The sequence below is a fragment of the Macrotis lagotis genome, chromosome 3 (genome assembly GCF_037893015.1).
Source record: "Macrotis lagotis isolate mMagLag1 chromosome 3, bilby.v1.9.chrom.fasta, whole genome shotgun sequence".
NCBI lineage: Eukaryota > Metazoa > Chordata > Mammalia > Peramelemorphia > Peramelidae > Macrotis > Macrotis lagotis.
Genome location: NC_133660.1, coordinates 216,310,533 through 216,328,250, shown reverse-complemented (window position 1 = coordinate 216,328,250; position 17,718 = coordinate 216,310,533). Strand labels below are relative to the sequence as shown.

Below are 17,718 nucleotides of genomic sequence, written 5' to 3'. Positions count from 1 at the left end.
CATTTGAGACAGGATTCAAATAAAAACATCAGGAAACCTAGGACAGTTAGGAGGCTCAGTGAATAAAGAGTGGGGTCTAGACCTGGGAAGACCTGACCTCAGACCTTTATTAGCTGTGTGACTCTGGGCAAGTCACAACCCTGGTTGCTTGTTTCCTTACCTATAATATGAGCAGGAGAAGATATGGCAAACTACTCCATTATCTTAGCCAAGAAAACTCCAAATGGGGGTCATGAAGAATCATATGTAACTGAAATGACTGAACGATAATAATCAGAAACCAAATGAAAGTTGAAAAGGTTCACTTACAATTCACTTGAACAAACAACACAGCTTCTTCATGTCCAGCTGTGTTCTCTGCTTTGACAAAGACACGGTAAATTCCTGGATTCTCATAACGGTGTCGGATAGGTTCTCCTGTTACAGTGAGGTTTACATAGACAGCCTTAAAGCCATCACCAAGGTCCACCAGGTACTTTGTATTTAGAACATCCCCCTAGGACAAAAAAATCAGAAACATTTTAGAATTTGAGTAAATATGCCCTAGTACAGGTGTGTAAAGTTCCATTCATAAGTCCTTTACTTTCCTGATACCTTTTTTTCAAATCATTCTCTATACTTTGAACTTCTTCCTATAATTCCTCCTACTGAAGTCTGATCCATTATTAATGTCCAAATGAAATGCTTCCTTTTCCATGAAATAACACCTGATTCCTCTTTTTCTCTTATGAACTATCAAAGCATTTTTTTTAGGTTTTTGCAAGGCAAATGGGGTTAAGTGGCTTGCCCAAGGCCACACAGCTAGATAATTATTAAGTGTCTGAGACAGCTTTGAACCCAGGTACTCTATCAAAGCGTTTGTTGAAGCTTTTGTGGACTCTGTAGTGTTTTGTTGGGCTGCATCTTACTGAACACCTAAGCCCAATGTCCACTAAACTGTGAGCTCTTTAGGAACAAAGTCCCAGCTACTGAGCATAAGGTCTTCCACAGACTAGGTGCTAAATGCATATTTGTTGGATTGGATTGAATTATATTATTTTCCTCAGTCAGGGTTACAGATGTCCAACCCAATCTGGATCCCTGTTAAAGATTCTTTCCTTTTAGACTCAATCTCTAGTTTCTTTTAGTCTTGATCAGATTCTTTAATGCCTTAGAAGTATTGTGAAGAATCATAGGAACTCACATTTCTGTGACCTTATAATTACAAAGTGATTATATAAATAATCACCTTGGATTCTCACAACAACCCTGTAGGTTAGACAGCACAGATAATATCCCCATTTTATAGCTAAAGAAGGGTAGATGTATAGCACTGTGGATAGAATACCAGGCCTGAAGTCAGGGAGACTCATCTTCCTTAGTTCAAATACAGCCTCAGACATTTACTAGCTGTGTGACCCTGGGCAAGTCACTTTACCCTGCTTACCTCATGTTCTTCAATTGTAAAATGAAACAAAGAAGAAAATGTTAAACCACTCTAGTGTCTTTGTCAAGAAAACCCCAAAGAGTCAGATATGACTGAACATCAACAACATAGATAAGGAAACTGAGGATCAGTGAGAGGAAGTGACTTACCCAAAGACACAGACAATAAAACTTGTGCTCTTTTTACCACATCATTCTGACTCTCCCTAATTCATGGCATACCCACTGGAGGATTTTAGCAGTATTACCTTGAAAAAACATCACAGAGCCTTCTAAACCCTTTACCATAAAAAAAGAAAAACATTATTCTTTTTCCTTTATAATGCCATGGTTTGTTGAACTTCCTTTTATCTTGTCATACACTGTAGTAGGAACAATGCCCAGGACAAGGAGGTAGATTGCAATAAAGAGCTTCTACACTTATCAAAAGCTCATCTCTGCTTCGGCATTTAATCACCCACAAAAGATGTTTACTGCCTCATATACTTCCCTGCTGTGAACATTATCCTTTAAATAACCATATTATCCATATACTGATGGGAGAAATTGAGTGAAGGAATCAGTAACTTATACAACTTTTCAGGGTGGAGGAATACTCATTTTCCCCAGTGTGACTATATAGCTAGAGCAAATAGTAATAATATAATATTAAAATAGCCCCTAAATATCCATGTTGCTACTTTATTCTTGTTTTTATTCATAGAACATTAGAGGGAGAGCCCTTAGAACAGAATATGAAGAGTTGGAAAAGACTTTAAAACGTGTGCAACCATTTGACCTCGAAGGGACATTCCATTAAAACAAAGAAAATTAGAATCACAAAAGTCTATAGAGAGATATTGTCCAATTCCTTTGTTCCACAGATGAGGAAACAAGGTCCAGAAGTAACCTGGCCAAGATTTCCTGATTGGTAGGAGAGTAAGTAAAAGCCCATTCTCTTGACTCCTAGTTCCAACTTTGTTCTATTTCTCCATGCATTTGCTTTAGTATAATTGCCAAGTAACAGATAACTAAAGGGCAACCTTCATTCAATTGTGGTAAGAAAACTGTATTGCTGTATGGTCAAGACAGCATGATGGAGGGAAAAGAAGGCTGAACATGGATCTATGATTTCCCTCAACTCTCTCCCTCTTCAAAACTTCCCTCTTTCTACTGAAACCACCTTTTCTATTAAACCACTATTCTTCTGTCCATTCTTGTGATCCCCTGATCACTTCTGATCATTTTGGTACTAGTTTTCACTCACTTACCAAACAATTGCATATCTTACCATTTCTAGCCCCAAACTCTTTCTCTCACTCATCCCCTTCTCCAACCACTCATGCAAATACCCTCATTCAAAATCTTATCATCAATCATATCATTAAAGGCAACTGGATGACACAGTGATTAGCATGCTGGACCTGGAGTCAGGAAGACCTGAATTCAAATTTGGTTTCAGACATATACTGACTGTGAGACCCTGATCTCTCTCTCTCTCTCTCTCTCTCTCTCTCTCTCTCTCTCTCTCTCTCTCTCTCTCTCTCTCTTTTAGTTTTTTTTTTTGCAAGGCAATGGGGTTAAGTGACTTGCCAAAGGACACACAGCTAGGTAATTATTAAGTATCTGAGGTCAGATTTGAACTCAGGTACTCCTGACTCCAGGGCTGGTGCTCTATCTACTATGTCACCTAGCTGCCCCAAGACCCTGATCTCTTTACCTGTTGTCTCAGTTTCCTTAACTGAAAAATGAGAGTAATGATAGCACTTACTTCTTATGGTTTTCATGAAGATTAAATGATGTAAGATTTGTGTAAAGTGCTTAGCATAGGTCAGATGCATATTAGGTGCTTAATAAAATACTTATTGTCTCTCTCTTCTTTCCTCCCTCCTTTTCTTCCTTTCTACCTCTCTTCATTTCCTCCTTCATTCTCTCTTTCCCCTTCCCCACTAATCTGTCCTCCACTCTTCTGCAGAGGTGATTTTCTGAAGTCGCTGATCTGATCAACTCCATCCCTATTCTATCAATTCCAGTGACTTCCTCATTATCCCATCTTTTGCTACTCCATATTTTGCCCCCTCTGCTTGGAATGGGTTCCCTTGGTACTTCATTTTGGAGGTTTTTCCTGATCTAGCCCTCATCAAAAGCAACTAGTTCTCTCTCTCTTTCCTCTTCAAATGAATGTACTTATCTTTCTACATATTGCATCTCTTTCCAGAAAGGTAGAGCAGCTAGTACAAATGTGCAGAAAGGGAATGCAGGGTATGTGAATGGGACAATGAACTGTCAAGTATGGCTGAATTGGAGAGTGGTTATAATTTTCCCATGTGACACAATCCAACTCCTGTTTTTATGATTTTATTTAGATTGTCTTCTCTTTCCCATCCTAACTGTCCCTTCCTCCAAGCCTGAAATGTTTCACCTTCTTCCTTCTGTGTCCTGGAATCCTTGGTTCTCATAAGATTCAATTCATGTGCCAATTTCTCCACAAGGTCTTTCTTGGATCCCCCAGCTCCTAGGGCTTTTCCTAAAATGACCATGTATTCATTTTATGCAAACATGTATGTTATATAATATATAATAAAATTTTTTTATATACACATGTTATATCTCCCATTGGAATGTAAATTCTCTGAGGGCAGGGAGTGAGTCATCTTTTTTTGTCTGCATCTTGGAGCTTAGCATAATGCTTACCTCATATTAAAACTTACATACTTGCTGACTTGAATGGAATCTATTGTTTTGTTAAAATTCAGCTCAAACCTTTTGATGTGAAAATTTTCTTGGTCTCCAAATTATTAATACCTTCTCCCCCTAATAATCTTGTAATCATTTTGTATTTTTTTCCCTTATTCTTCTGGGAACCAGACCACTATACTATGGATACCTACTATAGTTTCCATCCCCAGAAGAACTATATGTAGTTTCTTCTCAGCTCTTTTTTTAAGTGCACAAGACTTTATATGTGATCTTCCTTCTATAGAGTGAATGTAAGCTCTCAAAAAGCAAGGACTAATTTATTTATTTATTTATATTTGAAACCTAGGAGCTCAGAACAGTTAGCTGGCACATAATAAGTGCTAAATAAATACTTGCTTCATGTATAATTGACTATTCATCCATCCATCTGTCCATCTATTTACCCACCCCTCTATCCATCCACTCACCTATCCTTCCATCCATCCATCCATCCATCCATCCATCCATCCATCCAACATCTATCTGTCTTTGCACTCATCCATCTGTCCATCCACCCCATCTATCAAACACCTTCCTTCCTTCTTCCTCCTTTCTCCCTTCCTCCCTTCCTCCCTTCCTCCCTTCCTCCCTTCCTCCCTTCCTCCCTTCCTTCCTTCCTTCCTTCCTTCCTTCCTTCCTTCCTTCCTTCCTTTCAGATTATAAGAACCTCAAAGGCAGGGCTTCTTATTTCACTTTAGTCTTAATACTCACTGCTAGTGCCTCATCATAGGAGATATTTGATAGTTATTTGATGGAGTGAAGTGAATACTGCCTTACTATAGGTGATCTGGGCATGTTCTTCCTCCCTTTTTTTTCTTTCCCTCTTCTATCATCATCAACACCAATAAACATTTATTAAGTGATCACTATATGTTAGATTCTGGGTTAAATGCTGACAATATAAACAAAACCAAAAGCATTACCCCTATCTTCAAGGAATGTATAATCTGATGGGGTTTTCCTCTCAGTCTACAAAATGAGACTATAATTTGTAACCCTTATAAAGTTGAAATGATCAAATGATTCAGTGTGTGTATGTAGTTTGCAGGCTTCAAAGAGCTACATAAATAATAGTTATTATGTTATTTGGTAATATGAACTAATGAAATGTACTCTATTATTCAGCAGTGGATTTTTCAGGTTACTTATTTATCTATGGGCTCCTTTGTACAATTTGTCTGTATCCTCCCTGCTACAAGAAATATGAGTACTTGGTAACTTCAGGATGATTTCACTATGTCTAAGCACATTTCTAGCCCTTCTTTAGGCAGTGGTGCTGACACGCAGAAGAACCAGAGGGAGGGGAGGTCAAGGAAAAATCTCGTCACCACGAGTAAAGTCACCTTTCATGTTTAAACCCTCCTGATAGACTATGAGTTTCACCATTAAACCTGCTTTCAGTTTCTTTTCTGGGGATTCATAGACATATCTGATACTCATTCCAATCTATAGGTGGCAGCAAATTGTTGTGTTTCAGTCTCATGTAAGAGGTAAAAATCAATGGGAAAAGTTTATTATCTGCTCTGGAATATGCAAGTCCTTTTCAGACCAAGACCTGGAGGTTATTAGGGGACTCCCAGTTGATTCTCAGGACATGACTGGTCTTAAAGAAAATATAACTGAACATTGACTATGGGGTCAGATAACAATGGCGATGGGATCAGTGAATCTTAACATGTTAGACAAAGGAAATTGGAGTAGGAAATTTGGAACACTGGCATTGGAAGTGGATTGTGAAGCCCTCTAGTTCAACCATTATATAAAAAACAAGACTTCTCCATGGCACAACTGAGGAGCAATCATCCAGCCCCCACTAGAAATTCTCTAGTGACAGGAAATGTGTTACATCCACAAAGGCAGTCCCATTTCCTTTATGGACAATGTTGATTACTTAGGAATCTCTTTATATTGTACTGAAATCTGTCTTCCTACAATTCCTTGTCCATCATTTCTGGGTCAAAGATCTGTAGCTAAGCAGAATCCATTTGGGCAATCAGGTCACTCAGTGAAAAAACTTCTGGATTTGAAGCCATGAAGACCCACATTCAGATCCTGCTTCAGGTACTCATTTTAGTGTGGTCCTGAGTAACACAGTTGACCCTTAGAAATGGGAATGATAACAGCACTATCTTATAGGGTTTTTGTGAGGATCAAATGAGAAAACATATACAATGCATTTTTCAGATCTTACAACACTATTTAAATGCTATCTGTTGTTATTATAAATTCAAGGAAAAACTTATGAAAACTCTCCAGAAATAGAATGTCAATCAGTGCATTAGGAGGTAATAGGAAAGTCATCACCTGAGTTGTTAAGGATGGTTAGCCACATGTTGAAGACAGAGTAGAGGAGGCTCCTTATTGAGAATGAGTTGGACTCTCTGTGTCCAGCTCTCATGTGTCCATCTCATGACTGGGGAATGCATGCATCCCTCAGAGTCCATTCATGTGGCATTATTACATTTTATTATTATACTCAGTAGTAATCTAAGTTACATTGTATAAATATTAAGTTCTATATATGGCCCTTGACAAGTTTTTGTTGGGTGATGTGGCCCAGAAGAGCTAAAAGGTTGGGTACCCAAGCAAGTCTCTCTCTACTCTGAGATCCTTTGAGGTTATATGACTTGTCAAGTCATTTCATAGCTCATTGCAGAGTCAGCATTCTAAGTGGGGTCTTCTGACTGGAAATCTAGTTTTATTTCTTCTACATTATGGAAATCTTTCTCTTTTATCCTTACTAGCCAGAGATATATTTTTGGCAGCTGTCCATGTCAATGAAAGTGATAGGTAGGACTCCAGAGTATTTGGAAGCTGAAGAATAAACGTAGATTTATTCAAAATATAGGCCCGATGTGCCTTTTCCTTTATAGAATCATAATGATAAAGAATGAAAGGAATTGATTATGTCACCATATATAATGAGAGAATAACCCTACTATTTCCCTCCAGCAACATTGGAGTAATCGGGGAATAGGTTACAGGGATAGAGATTGAACCTGTGTTTTCATTTGTATAATGAACTTCCAACCCAAGGAAACTCTCTCCATCGAGGCAGGTCAGCATCATCTCTGCAATCATCTTTGCCTGGGACTCTGAGATTTCATGTGACTTACCTGAGGCCATAGAGTTAGCATGAGTCAATGCACGACTTAACTCAGGTCTTCCTGGCTCCCAGACTGGCTACATCACGCTGCTTCTCAATGGAGGAGATCTATTACACAATTATATATAAGGTTCTCTCTCTGTCTCTCTCTCTGTCTCTGTCTTTCTGTCTCTGTCTCTCTGTCTCTGTCTCTCTCTGTCTCTCTCTCCTCTCAAATATAAGCTATACCACTGAAACCAAACTGGCCAAACTCTAACCTCCTTAATATATTTCATACAAGATATTCCATCTTCCATCTCCCTGATGTCATTGTCATGGCTGTCCCCCATGTCTGGAATACTCTTCTTCCTCATCTGTGACCCCTGACTTCCTTCAAGTATCAGTTAAAATCCCAACAGTCTTTTCTGATTCCCTTTAATCCTAGTATCTTCTCTCTGTGATTTTCATATACATACATACATATATATATATATATATATATATATCTGACTCTGTCTCTGTCTCTCTCTATTTATACAGATATGCACACACATATATATCTTATTTGTGTGTGGCAGTGTGGATGTTTTCTTTCTTGGTGGACTATGAGCTCCTTACCAGCAGTAAATGTTTTTTAATGTTTGGTACATAGAAACTGCTTAATAAATTCTAGCTAACTTATTTTGAAATGAGAAAACTGTAGGTATTCAATAAATTTACTCCTCCACTAGCATCCTCCTCTAATTTTGAAGTGTGGAGATTCTTCATATCTCTACTTATATAATGAAAAGTATTGTCAGGGCCTGGAGGATCACAGGATACTAATTTGCTGATGGAAAGAAGTGAGAGAGCATTTAGTTTAGCCTCATCATTTTTAAGCTTGAGGAAACTGAGACTCCAAGTGATTATGTGAACTTGTCTAAGGTTGAACAGGTAGTAAGTAGCAGGTCCAAGAACTGAATCTAGGTCCTCTGATTCAAAATTCAGCACTATTTCTATGGTTCCATTCTGTAACCTTTTATAAGTAGTTTTCTTTGGTGTACTGGAAATGACACTGGCTTTGTAGCTAGATGACATGGATTGGCGTCCTATGTCTTCCTTGTATTGAGCAAAGCACTTTACTTTTCCATGCCTCTGTTTCTTCATATTTCAGATGTGATAAAACTTTCACTGTCAACCTCATAGGGGTGTCATAAGCATGAAGGAGTCCATGCAACATAATGTTTTATAGCCATTAACTACCAGGCAAAGGTCATGTATTATTAATCCTAACTTTTTTCTTTTTTTTTAGATTTTTCAAGGCAATGGGGTTAAGTGGCTTGCCTAAGGCCACACAGCTAGGTAATTATTAAGTGTCTGAGGTCGGATTTGAACCCAGGTACTCCTGACTCCAAGGCTGGTGCTCTATCCACTGTGCCACCTAGCCGCCCCTATTAGTCCTAATTTCTATTATTTCCGGAATTCTCATCACCTTCTAGAAAGTTTCTCTGTCTTTCTCCCTGATATAATTTTGGAATTACACTCTTTTTCTTTTGATTTTCTCAGAGGACTTGGATTAGATCTTTTCTTTATCATTGCCACATTCTATTTTTTATTGTACTTATCATGTTGGACCTTGTCTATTAAGATGATAGATACTTTGAGGATACATTCTGTGCTATATCTATCTGTGACCACAAGGTTTTACACACAGCAAAGCATGTAAATTAGGTGGTTAATAAATGTTTAGAGAAGTTGAATCTTCACCCAAATGGTATGACTTGACTTTGGTTCTACTGGGACCAGAGGAACTTGAATGACCCTGAAGTCACCTGAGAACCTTTACATATTTTTCTTGGCAGTCAGATTGCTATGACAATTAGAGAGTTCAAAGGTAAGTCATATCATTATTCTAACCTCCAGGAAAACCACAGGGAAGTTTAGCAATTCCCTTACCTGTTCCTGTCTGACCACAAATGTGATGTCCTCTCCCGGCTTCACGGCAACCGTCTCTCCTTTGATGCTGACTTGCAATCCTTTGGGGGCTGTCAGGGGACATTGATGCTGGAACACATAGCGCTGCAGGTCCACACCACCTTCACAGACATTAGATACCACTTTCCGGTATCTACAGATGAGAGAGAGGTGCTTGCTGAGATAGCTGTGGCTTAAATGGAAAGAGCCTGGGATTGGGAGTCAGAAGGCTGGATAGGAACTCATCCTTGGATGTGTGTTCTTATTGTGTGACTTGGGTAAATCACCATACCATACCTCTTTAAGTCTCTTTTTTCCTCATCAAAAAAAATAGGGATTAAAAAAGAATTGTGTTCTGCATCTCAGAGGGAGGATCAAATGAGAATTATGGAAATTGATTTTTAAATTGTAAAAACACTTAAAACAGTCTTGGCACAATACCTAGAATATAGTAGGTGATTAATAGATGTTGATTGAGGGATAAATATGAATCTTAACATTATTTTTTCCAAGTTCATCATTTCAACAGTGTTGAGAGATGCTCAGGTTGGAAATTTACAGACAATGCAGATCAAGTATTCATAGAAAGTTTCTTGGGACACTGAGGGGGTAAGGGATTTATCTAGAGTCACAAAGCCAGGATATTGCAGAGACAGGACTTGAACTCAGATCATCATGACTTCTAAACCAAACTATTAGTAATAAAAGATACTGATAATAGTATTAATAACAAGTCTATATCAACAAAGCACAAACTCTGGGGACAAAAATCTTTGTCCTTGGGCCAGATAGGCGGTACAGTGGATAGAACACCAGCCCTGGAGTCAGGAAGACCTGAGTTCAAATTCGGTCTCAAACAATTAATACATAGCTGTGTGACCTTGGGCAAGTCACTCAACCCCATTGCTTTACTGAAAACCAAAAACCAAAACCCCCCAAAACCCCTAAAACTTTGACTTGCCTGCCTCACAAAGTTAATAGGATCATATGAGATAAGAGTAATTATACTTTACATGAACATATATTAATGAAATTAATTAGAATTAAATTAAGTGACATGTAATTATAATTTTACTAAATATATATTAATGTATATAAATAAATAATTTCATTTTTAATGTAAATAAATACATAAAATTTATAAGGTTTACAAAGTCCTATAATATCATCATAACAAACATGTGAACTGGTTACTGCTGTAATCCTGCTTCTACAGATGATAGAATTGAGGCTAAGAGCTTTCTGACCCTAAATCCTTGCTAAGCTTCTGGCACCTAGTTGCCTCGGTTAATGGATGGGAAAGCATTCTTTAACCCAGAAGATCAGTATTACCTTAATAACCCCTCCAGGGTATAGAGTAATTTCATTTATATAATTTCACTAGACCCTCTCAACTTGTGAGTTGGATAATTTCAGTATCACCATCTCCTCAGAGGAGGCTCCCAAAGGGCTATGGTGGAACAAGGGTACTTGATAGCTGGTCAGAGATTAAACCACAGGTCCTCCAGCTGCAGATCTAATGACTTCTCAAATTTGCCCCAAAGTCTCTTTTTCACCCTCCTTGACAAGGAAATAGTGATATGGAAAAAACATAAATTTTAATTGTCAAGGGACTAAAAAATTCTGTAGTCAAGAGAGAGAACACTTATCCATTGTCTTTGTTACCTGATTAGCATTATACTGGAGATGGGTGGTAGGACTCAATTGGAAGATAGAAGACTTGAGCTCAAGTTTTGCCTCTGCTATCTACTAAGTGACAGTCACTGTCTTCTGAGCCTCCATTTCCTTAACCCTGATATGAACTTGCTAGACTAGGCTACTTTGTTTGAGGGCCAGGATTTGTCTTCTGTCTCTTTTTGCATCCCTAGTGCTTATCACAGTATCTGGCATATAATTGTGCTTAATAAATGTTTGCTGACTGATGGAATGATTAAGAGACTGATTCAGGTCTGACCTTTTATTTAATATATCGTAATATCCATTCCTGCTCTAAAACTCTCTGAGACAAGACAGTTTTCTTTAGCTAAGGTAAAGCTTATCAGTATATTTCTTAAATACCAATGGTATAAAAACATTTTATTTTGGTACTTTTTTGGGGGGAGTAATAATAATTTACAAAAATAGGGACCTCTAAGACCTGGACCAACTCATTCATTTTACAATTCAGAAAACTGAGTCCCAGAGAGGTTAAGGTTGTTCATGTAACCCGTGTCTGTGAGATTTGACTCTGACTTCAGAGCCAGTAGTCTTTATATATATATATATATATATATATATATATATATATATATCCAAATTCTGATAGGTTACTATATTCAGATCATAGTAGAGCTACCATTTACCATGCAAAAAAATCAAACAAGTCAATCATGACTTCCTGATTTTGACAGGTCAAAGACTAATCTTGAAAGGTGAAACCAAGATGAGAGAGTAAAGGCAGGGGCCCACCTGATCTCTCTAAACTCCTCTCCAAACAACTTTATAAGAATGCTTCAAAATGAATTCAGGAGCTACAGAACCAACAATAGCATGGAGTGTCCAAAACAATTTAGAAGGTTGGCAGAAAAGATCTATTTTGGAGTGGTAAGAATGGAACACAGTCCAATACAGGGTACAGAATGACTTTGTCACATTGCCCATACATAATTCTGCTTTGTTTTTGTTCTTGTTTTTGCAAGACAATGGGATTAAGTAATTTGCCCAAGGTCACACAGCTAGGTAATTATTAAGTGTCTAAGGCTGGATTTGAACTCAGATACTCCTGACCAGGTCTGGCACTCTATTCATTGCACCACCTAACTGTCTCCATTTATAATTCTGGATCACAATCCCCAGGTGAGGAAGAGCAGTAGCAAAGCAGAATGTGTAGCCACAAAGGAGCAATATCCCTGGTCATAGTTTTAGGGCAGAAAAGAATACCTATGGTCATTCACAGAGCAGAGCACAGGCCAGGAGAACAGTGGCCACACTTTTCCTTAGATCACACCACCATGGTAGAACTGAAATCTTAGAGAGAAATAACTCTGAGAACACTGCACAAAAAATTAATACAAAAAAAAAAATCTGAAGATTGGGATAGCGCCCCTAAAGTAACAGAGCCCAACCTTAACATAAATCTAAAAATAAAAAAAGAATATAAAAATGAGTAAATAACAACAAAAAAGCCATGACCATAGCAAGATACTATAATGAGAAGGAAAAATCAAAACACAAACTCAAAAGAAGAGATCATTGTCAAAACAGTTACATTTAAAAGCTCAAAGAAAAAATATGAATTGGTCTCAGACCCAAAAGAATTCCTGGAATGGTCAAAAGGGATTTTAAAAATGAAATAAGACAGATAGAGGAAAAACTTGGAAAACAAATGAGAGTGTGATATAAGATAATCTTGAAAAAAAGAGTTAAGAACTTGGTAAAAGAGGCATGAAAATACTGAAGAAAATAACACCTTAAAAACATTATTGACCAAAGGGTAAAAGACACACACAAATCCACTGAGGAGAGGAGAACTTAAAATTACCCAAGTCAAAATTTGAGATGTACAGAAAAGAATTCCTTACAAAGTAGAACTGCTTAAATGGAAAAAGAGGTAAAAAGATTCGCTGAAGAATATACTTTTTTAAAAAGTAGAGTTGGGCAAGTGGGAACTAATGAATATAGGAGACATTAAGAAAAAATGAAACAAGGGGTGGCTAGGTGGTGCAGTGGATAAAGTACTGGTCCTGGAGCCAGGAGTACCTGAATTCGAATGTGGCCTCAGACACTTAGCAATTACCTAGCTGTGTGGCCTTGGGCAAAGCCACTTAACCCCATTTGCCTTGCAAAAACCTAAAAAAAAAAGCCTGCCAGTTCTTCAAGATCCAGTTCAAATTCCATCATCTCCATCAAGCCTTCCCACAACTATACAATGTCAAAGAAAAAAATGAAACAAAATCAAAATAATGACAAAATAGAAGAAAATGTGAAATATTTCATTTTCTAATGAAATGGTTTTTCTAAACCACTGACCTGAATGCCATGATCAAAAAAGAGAGCCTAGACATCATATTTCAAAAAATTTTCAAGGAAAACTTCCTAGGTATCCTTGAACCAGAGGGTAAATAGAAATTGAAAGCAAATGAAAACCTTAGGAATATTATAGTCAAATTCCAGAGCTCCCCAGTCAATGAGAAAATATTACAAGGGGGAAAAACAATTTAAATAACATGGTGCCACAGTCAAGAGAATACAAGCAGTTTAGCAGTTTCTAATTAAAAAATCAGAGGACTCTGAATATAATATTCTGGAGAGCAAAGGAACTAGGATTACAACCAAGAATATCGATCTAGCAAAACTGAGTATAATCCTTCAGGGAGAAAATGGATATTTAATGAAATAGAGAAATTTTAAGTATTCCTAATGAAAAGACCAGAACTGAAAAGAAAATCTGACTTTCAAACACAAAACTCAAGAGAAATATAATAAGATAAACAGGAAAGAGAAATCATAAGATATCAATAAGGTTAAACTGTTTGCATTCCTATTCAGAAAACTAATACTTGGAACTCCTAAAAACTTCCATCATTCTTAGGGCAGTTTCACCTTTCTGTTCTTTTCACTGTACCACCTATTTGTGCTGAAAGAATACTATTGTGCTATAAGAAAGGAGAACAGCAGCTAGGTGGCACAATGGAGGTCTGGAATGAGGAAGAATCATTTTCTGAATTCAAATTCAGGCTCAAATGCTTCCAAACCCTGTGATTCTGTGGTAACCCTGTTTTCTATAAATGAAGTGAAGATGGAAATGGCAAATCTCTACTATATCTTTGGCAAGAAAACCCTAAATGAGGTCATGAAGAAGTGGACATGACTGAAAAGCAAGTTGTCCGCCTGCCTGTTTACTTGTACCTCTCTAAATATCAATCAGGCTGTTTTTCCCACAGACTTGAACCTTGTCTCTGATTCTAACTGATGCAGGTCTTATAAGGGTAAGTTTGCACGGTTAGGTATGGAGTCAAAGAACAGGAAATGAGGGTAGAGATAATCCCATGGAGGAGTCAAGAGATTACCACTGACCCTTAAAGATACTTGATTTCCAAGATAATATTTCTAGAGGATAAATATTCTTTTAAATGGAGTCAGAACTGGGGAGAAAGGAAAAAAAATTGTGCCTTTATTAGATGTACAAAAGGCAGCAAAGGAACACCTTCAAGTTTTTCATATTGCACAGAAGCCAGGCAGGAAAAGAGAAAAACAGGTATCTTCCACATTGAGTCATCTTCTTGAGTGATGGGACCCAGATAATGGCTGTACTTGTGAAGCTAGGCAAAAATAAAGGAAAGCATCCTTGTACAAGGAAGAGTTTCTGAGAGAAACTTCAAAGCCACCCCAGATTCCTCTTTCCTTCTTTCCTCCCACACCTCTCCTCATTATACCTTCAGAAGAGCTCCAAGTCCCTGAATGATACAATGGGAGGTGGAGACAGAGGAATATATAATTGGAGGAAGGACAAGATGCTGTGCATCTAGGGATGGACATTCATTTACACCAGACTGGCTCTAGTGACTGGAGATCATGAATAATTATCATAATTTATATTTACACGGGGTTTTAAGGTTTGCAACTAGGTGGTACAGTGGATAGGGCACCAGCCCTGGGGTCAGAAGGATCTGAGTTCAAATGTGATCTCTAACAGTGATACTTCGTATCTGTGTGATCTCAGGCAAGTCACTTAATCCTGATTACCTCACATTCAGGTCTTCTCTATTCCTTCTGATTCATATCTGGTCACTGAACCTGTATGACTTTGGAAGTTGGTGACTCAGCACAGCCACCCCCGCCCCCACTCAAATCCAATTCAGTGCATGTCATGGCATCATCCTCCTGATGTCATGGTCTTCAAAGCACTTTCTTCACCATAGCAAATGAAGTAGACAATTTAAGGATTGTTTATTGTTTCCTTTTACAGAAGAGGAAACTGAGGTTTTCTATGAAGCAAGATTCAAGTGCAGATCTCTGGATTTCAGATCTGCTCTCTCACGCTAGCTGAGGGTTAGTCAAAAGCCTTGAGGATGACTAGCCTAGATAAGAGAAACTGTAGCTTCCCTTAAGAAGAGTTTTCATTTGGAATAGATATTTAAATTTATTCTTCTTGATCCTTGAGGGCAGAACAATAAATAAAAGTTATAGGAAGACAGTTTTTAGATTCTGGATAGGGAAAAACTTCTCAACATTTAGAGCTAATCCAAAGGGGAATGAACTACTGTGGAAAGTAATGAGTTCCACATCATTGGAGGTCAAGTATGAGAAAGATATATAGGCCATCTCTACAGCATATGGGATAAGTGATCCCATATGTTGTAGAGATGGCCTATATATATCTTTCTTAGCCTCATTATTTATCCTACTTCTCCTGTTATCATTAGATACTTATTTGATAAAATGGACAGACTCCAACTGGGAGTAAGGAAAATCTGAGTTCAAGTTTTGCCTCAGGCAATACTGGCTATGTAATTTTGTATAATTCATTTATACTCTCAATGACACAATCAACTCTCAAGACTATGGATTGCAGAATTAGAAATGATTCTAATTCACCTTAATAGTTAGAGGGTATATCTTCACTGAGAATTCATAGTAAAATTACAGGCAAGTCTCAAAAATAAATCTGATGACATGTTTCTATCTCCCTGAATTGAATTTTAGGTCTTGGATGCTAAGGTCTGTTCCCTTTTTTGCCTTTGTAGCTGCAATTATTATTGCTATTCAGTTGTTTTTTAGTCATGTCTGACTCTGTGAGTCCAAAAGGGATTTTCCTTGGCAAAGATGCCAGAGTGGTTTGTTATTTCTTTCTCTAGCTCATTTTATAGATGAAGAAACCGAGACAAACAGGGTCATTTGGCTAATAAATGCCTGAGGCCAGATTTGAACTCAGGAAGATGAGTCTTCCAGATTCCAGGTGCAGCATTCTATCAACCTAATTAGCACATAGAAAGTATTTAATAAATTCTTAATAAATTGGATTAGGCAGTTGCTAATCCAATGGACAGTGGACTGTACTTAGAGTCTGGAAGGTCTGAAATAGAATCTTATCTCAGACACTTATCAGTTGTATGTCTTTTGGTAAGTCACTTACCTTCTTTTTTCCTTATCTGGGAAATAAGGGGATTGGAATTAATGACCTCTATGACTGCTTTTTACTCTAAATCTGTGATGCTACAGGTAGAAGTTGAATTTGATGGCCCACAAAATACTTTCCAATTCTGTGGCACTCTGTGATTCTTTACTGTGTGCTGTATAGATAGAGATGGAGATAAAGAGATAGAGATAGAAATATATATATATATATAATTAATATACAGATAGATGTAGAAATAGAGATAGAGATAGATAGAGATATGGATATAGACACAGATGACAGGTGCTGCCTTCTAAGAGCCAAGAATATTCACTCAAACTTTATAGTTCAAGAAGATGCCCCAAGAAAGATGATAAGATATCAAACTATAAGATACCTCAGAGATTATTGAGCCTAACTTTCTCACTGTATAGTTGAGAAACTGTACCCCAGGAAAGGAAAATATCTTTTTCCAGGTAGCATGGGTAGGAAGTGATCGAAAAAATAAAGTTTACCATCTAGGTTTCCTGACTAGTTCTCATTCTACTACACTATGTGACCATTTCTCAAGAAACATATATCACATCTCTTAAGTACTTCAAAGTTAGAAGCATTTTTCATACATCTCATAATATTCCCCAGTAGAAGGCAGGGCAGGTATTTTTATTCCCATTTCACAGATGAAGAAATTGAAGCTTAGCTAGAGAAGCTGAAGGTTAATAAATGACTAAAGTGAGGCTCAAACTCAAGTCTCTTGGCTACAAATTCAAGATTCTTTTTACTAGCCCATTCTGTTTAATAATAGTAGTATGAAGAAATATTGACTATTCTAAACCATTCTGTTATGTGGACATGAAGTAGAGAACATATAAGACACCACACTTACCCTGGGCTGCTAGTGTATGCCTGCCCCAACACACAGTCTTCAGGAGGTGAGTCAGGATTAAACCAGAAGTTGGCAAAACACTTTTTGGCTTCTGATTTTGAAGGTGCTGATCGCTCGAACCCATAGTCACTATGAGAAGAAAAGACAAAGAAAAGCTGATTAGTTAACACTATAGTCATTTCAGGACACATTCCCTGCCAGGGTGGGGGTGAGGGGCAAAGTTTAGAATATCCACTTAGAAATTATTACTGAAATATGAGGATTTAAAGGTCACTTTGTCCAAATCCAATATTTTTCAATTGAGGAAGATAAAGAGAAATGATTTTCATGGTCCCATGGTTGGTAAATAATGGAGCCACAACTTGTCCCTGAGTATTTAGACTCCGGCTAGTGGTCTTTGTTTCTCACAAGGACTGTGGCTAAGGGAAGAACAATGGAATGATCTTGAAGGAGATAGGTAGCCATGTGAAGACTCCCTTTCTGATATTTGTGAGCACTGAGCAATTCAAGACCATGCCTAAAGTCACATAGCAAGAATAGGTAGAAGGGATAGCA

The 17,718-nt window shown here is 37.7% G+C and overlaps 1 protein-coding gene across 3 annotated transcripts in view; it reads right to left on the bottom strand.

Moving 5' to 3' along the window:
- The window catches only part of SORCS2 (sortilin related VPS10 domain containing receptor 2), a 1,216,578-nt gene that overhangs the window by 67,319 nt on the left and 1,131,541 nt on the right, over positions 1-17,718 (bottom strand). For all 3 annotated transcript variants that reach the window (XM_074229834.1, XM_074229835.1, XM_074229836.1), the window contains exons 17-19: positions 17,164-17,292; positions 9,164-9,335; positions 310-496 (exon numbers count right to left, since the gene is read on the bottom strand). In XM_074229834.1, the coding sequence (XP_074085935.1) occupies positions 310-496; positions 9,164-9,335; positions 17,164-17,292 (488 nt within the window). The remainder of the gene's footprint in view (positions 1-309; positions 497-9,163; positions 9,336-17,163; positions 17,293-17,718) is intronic.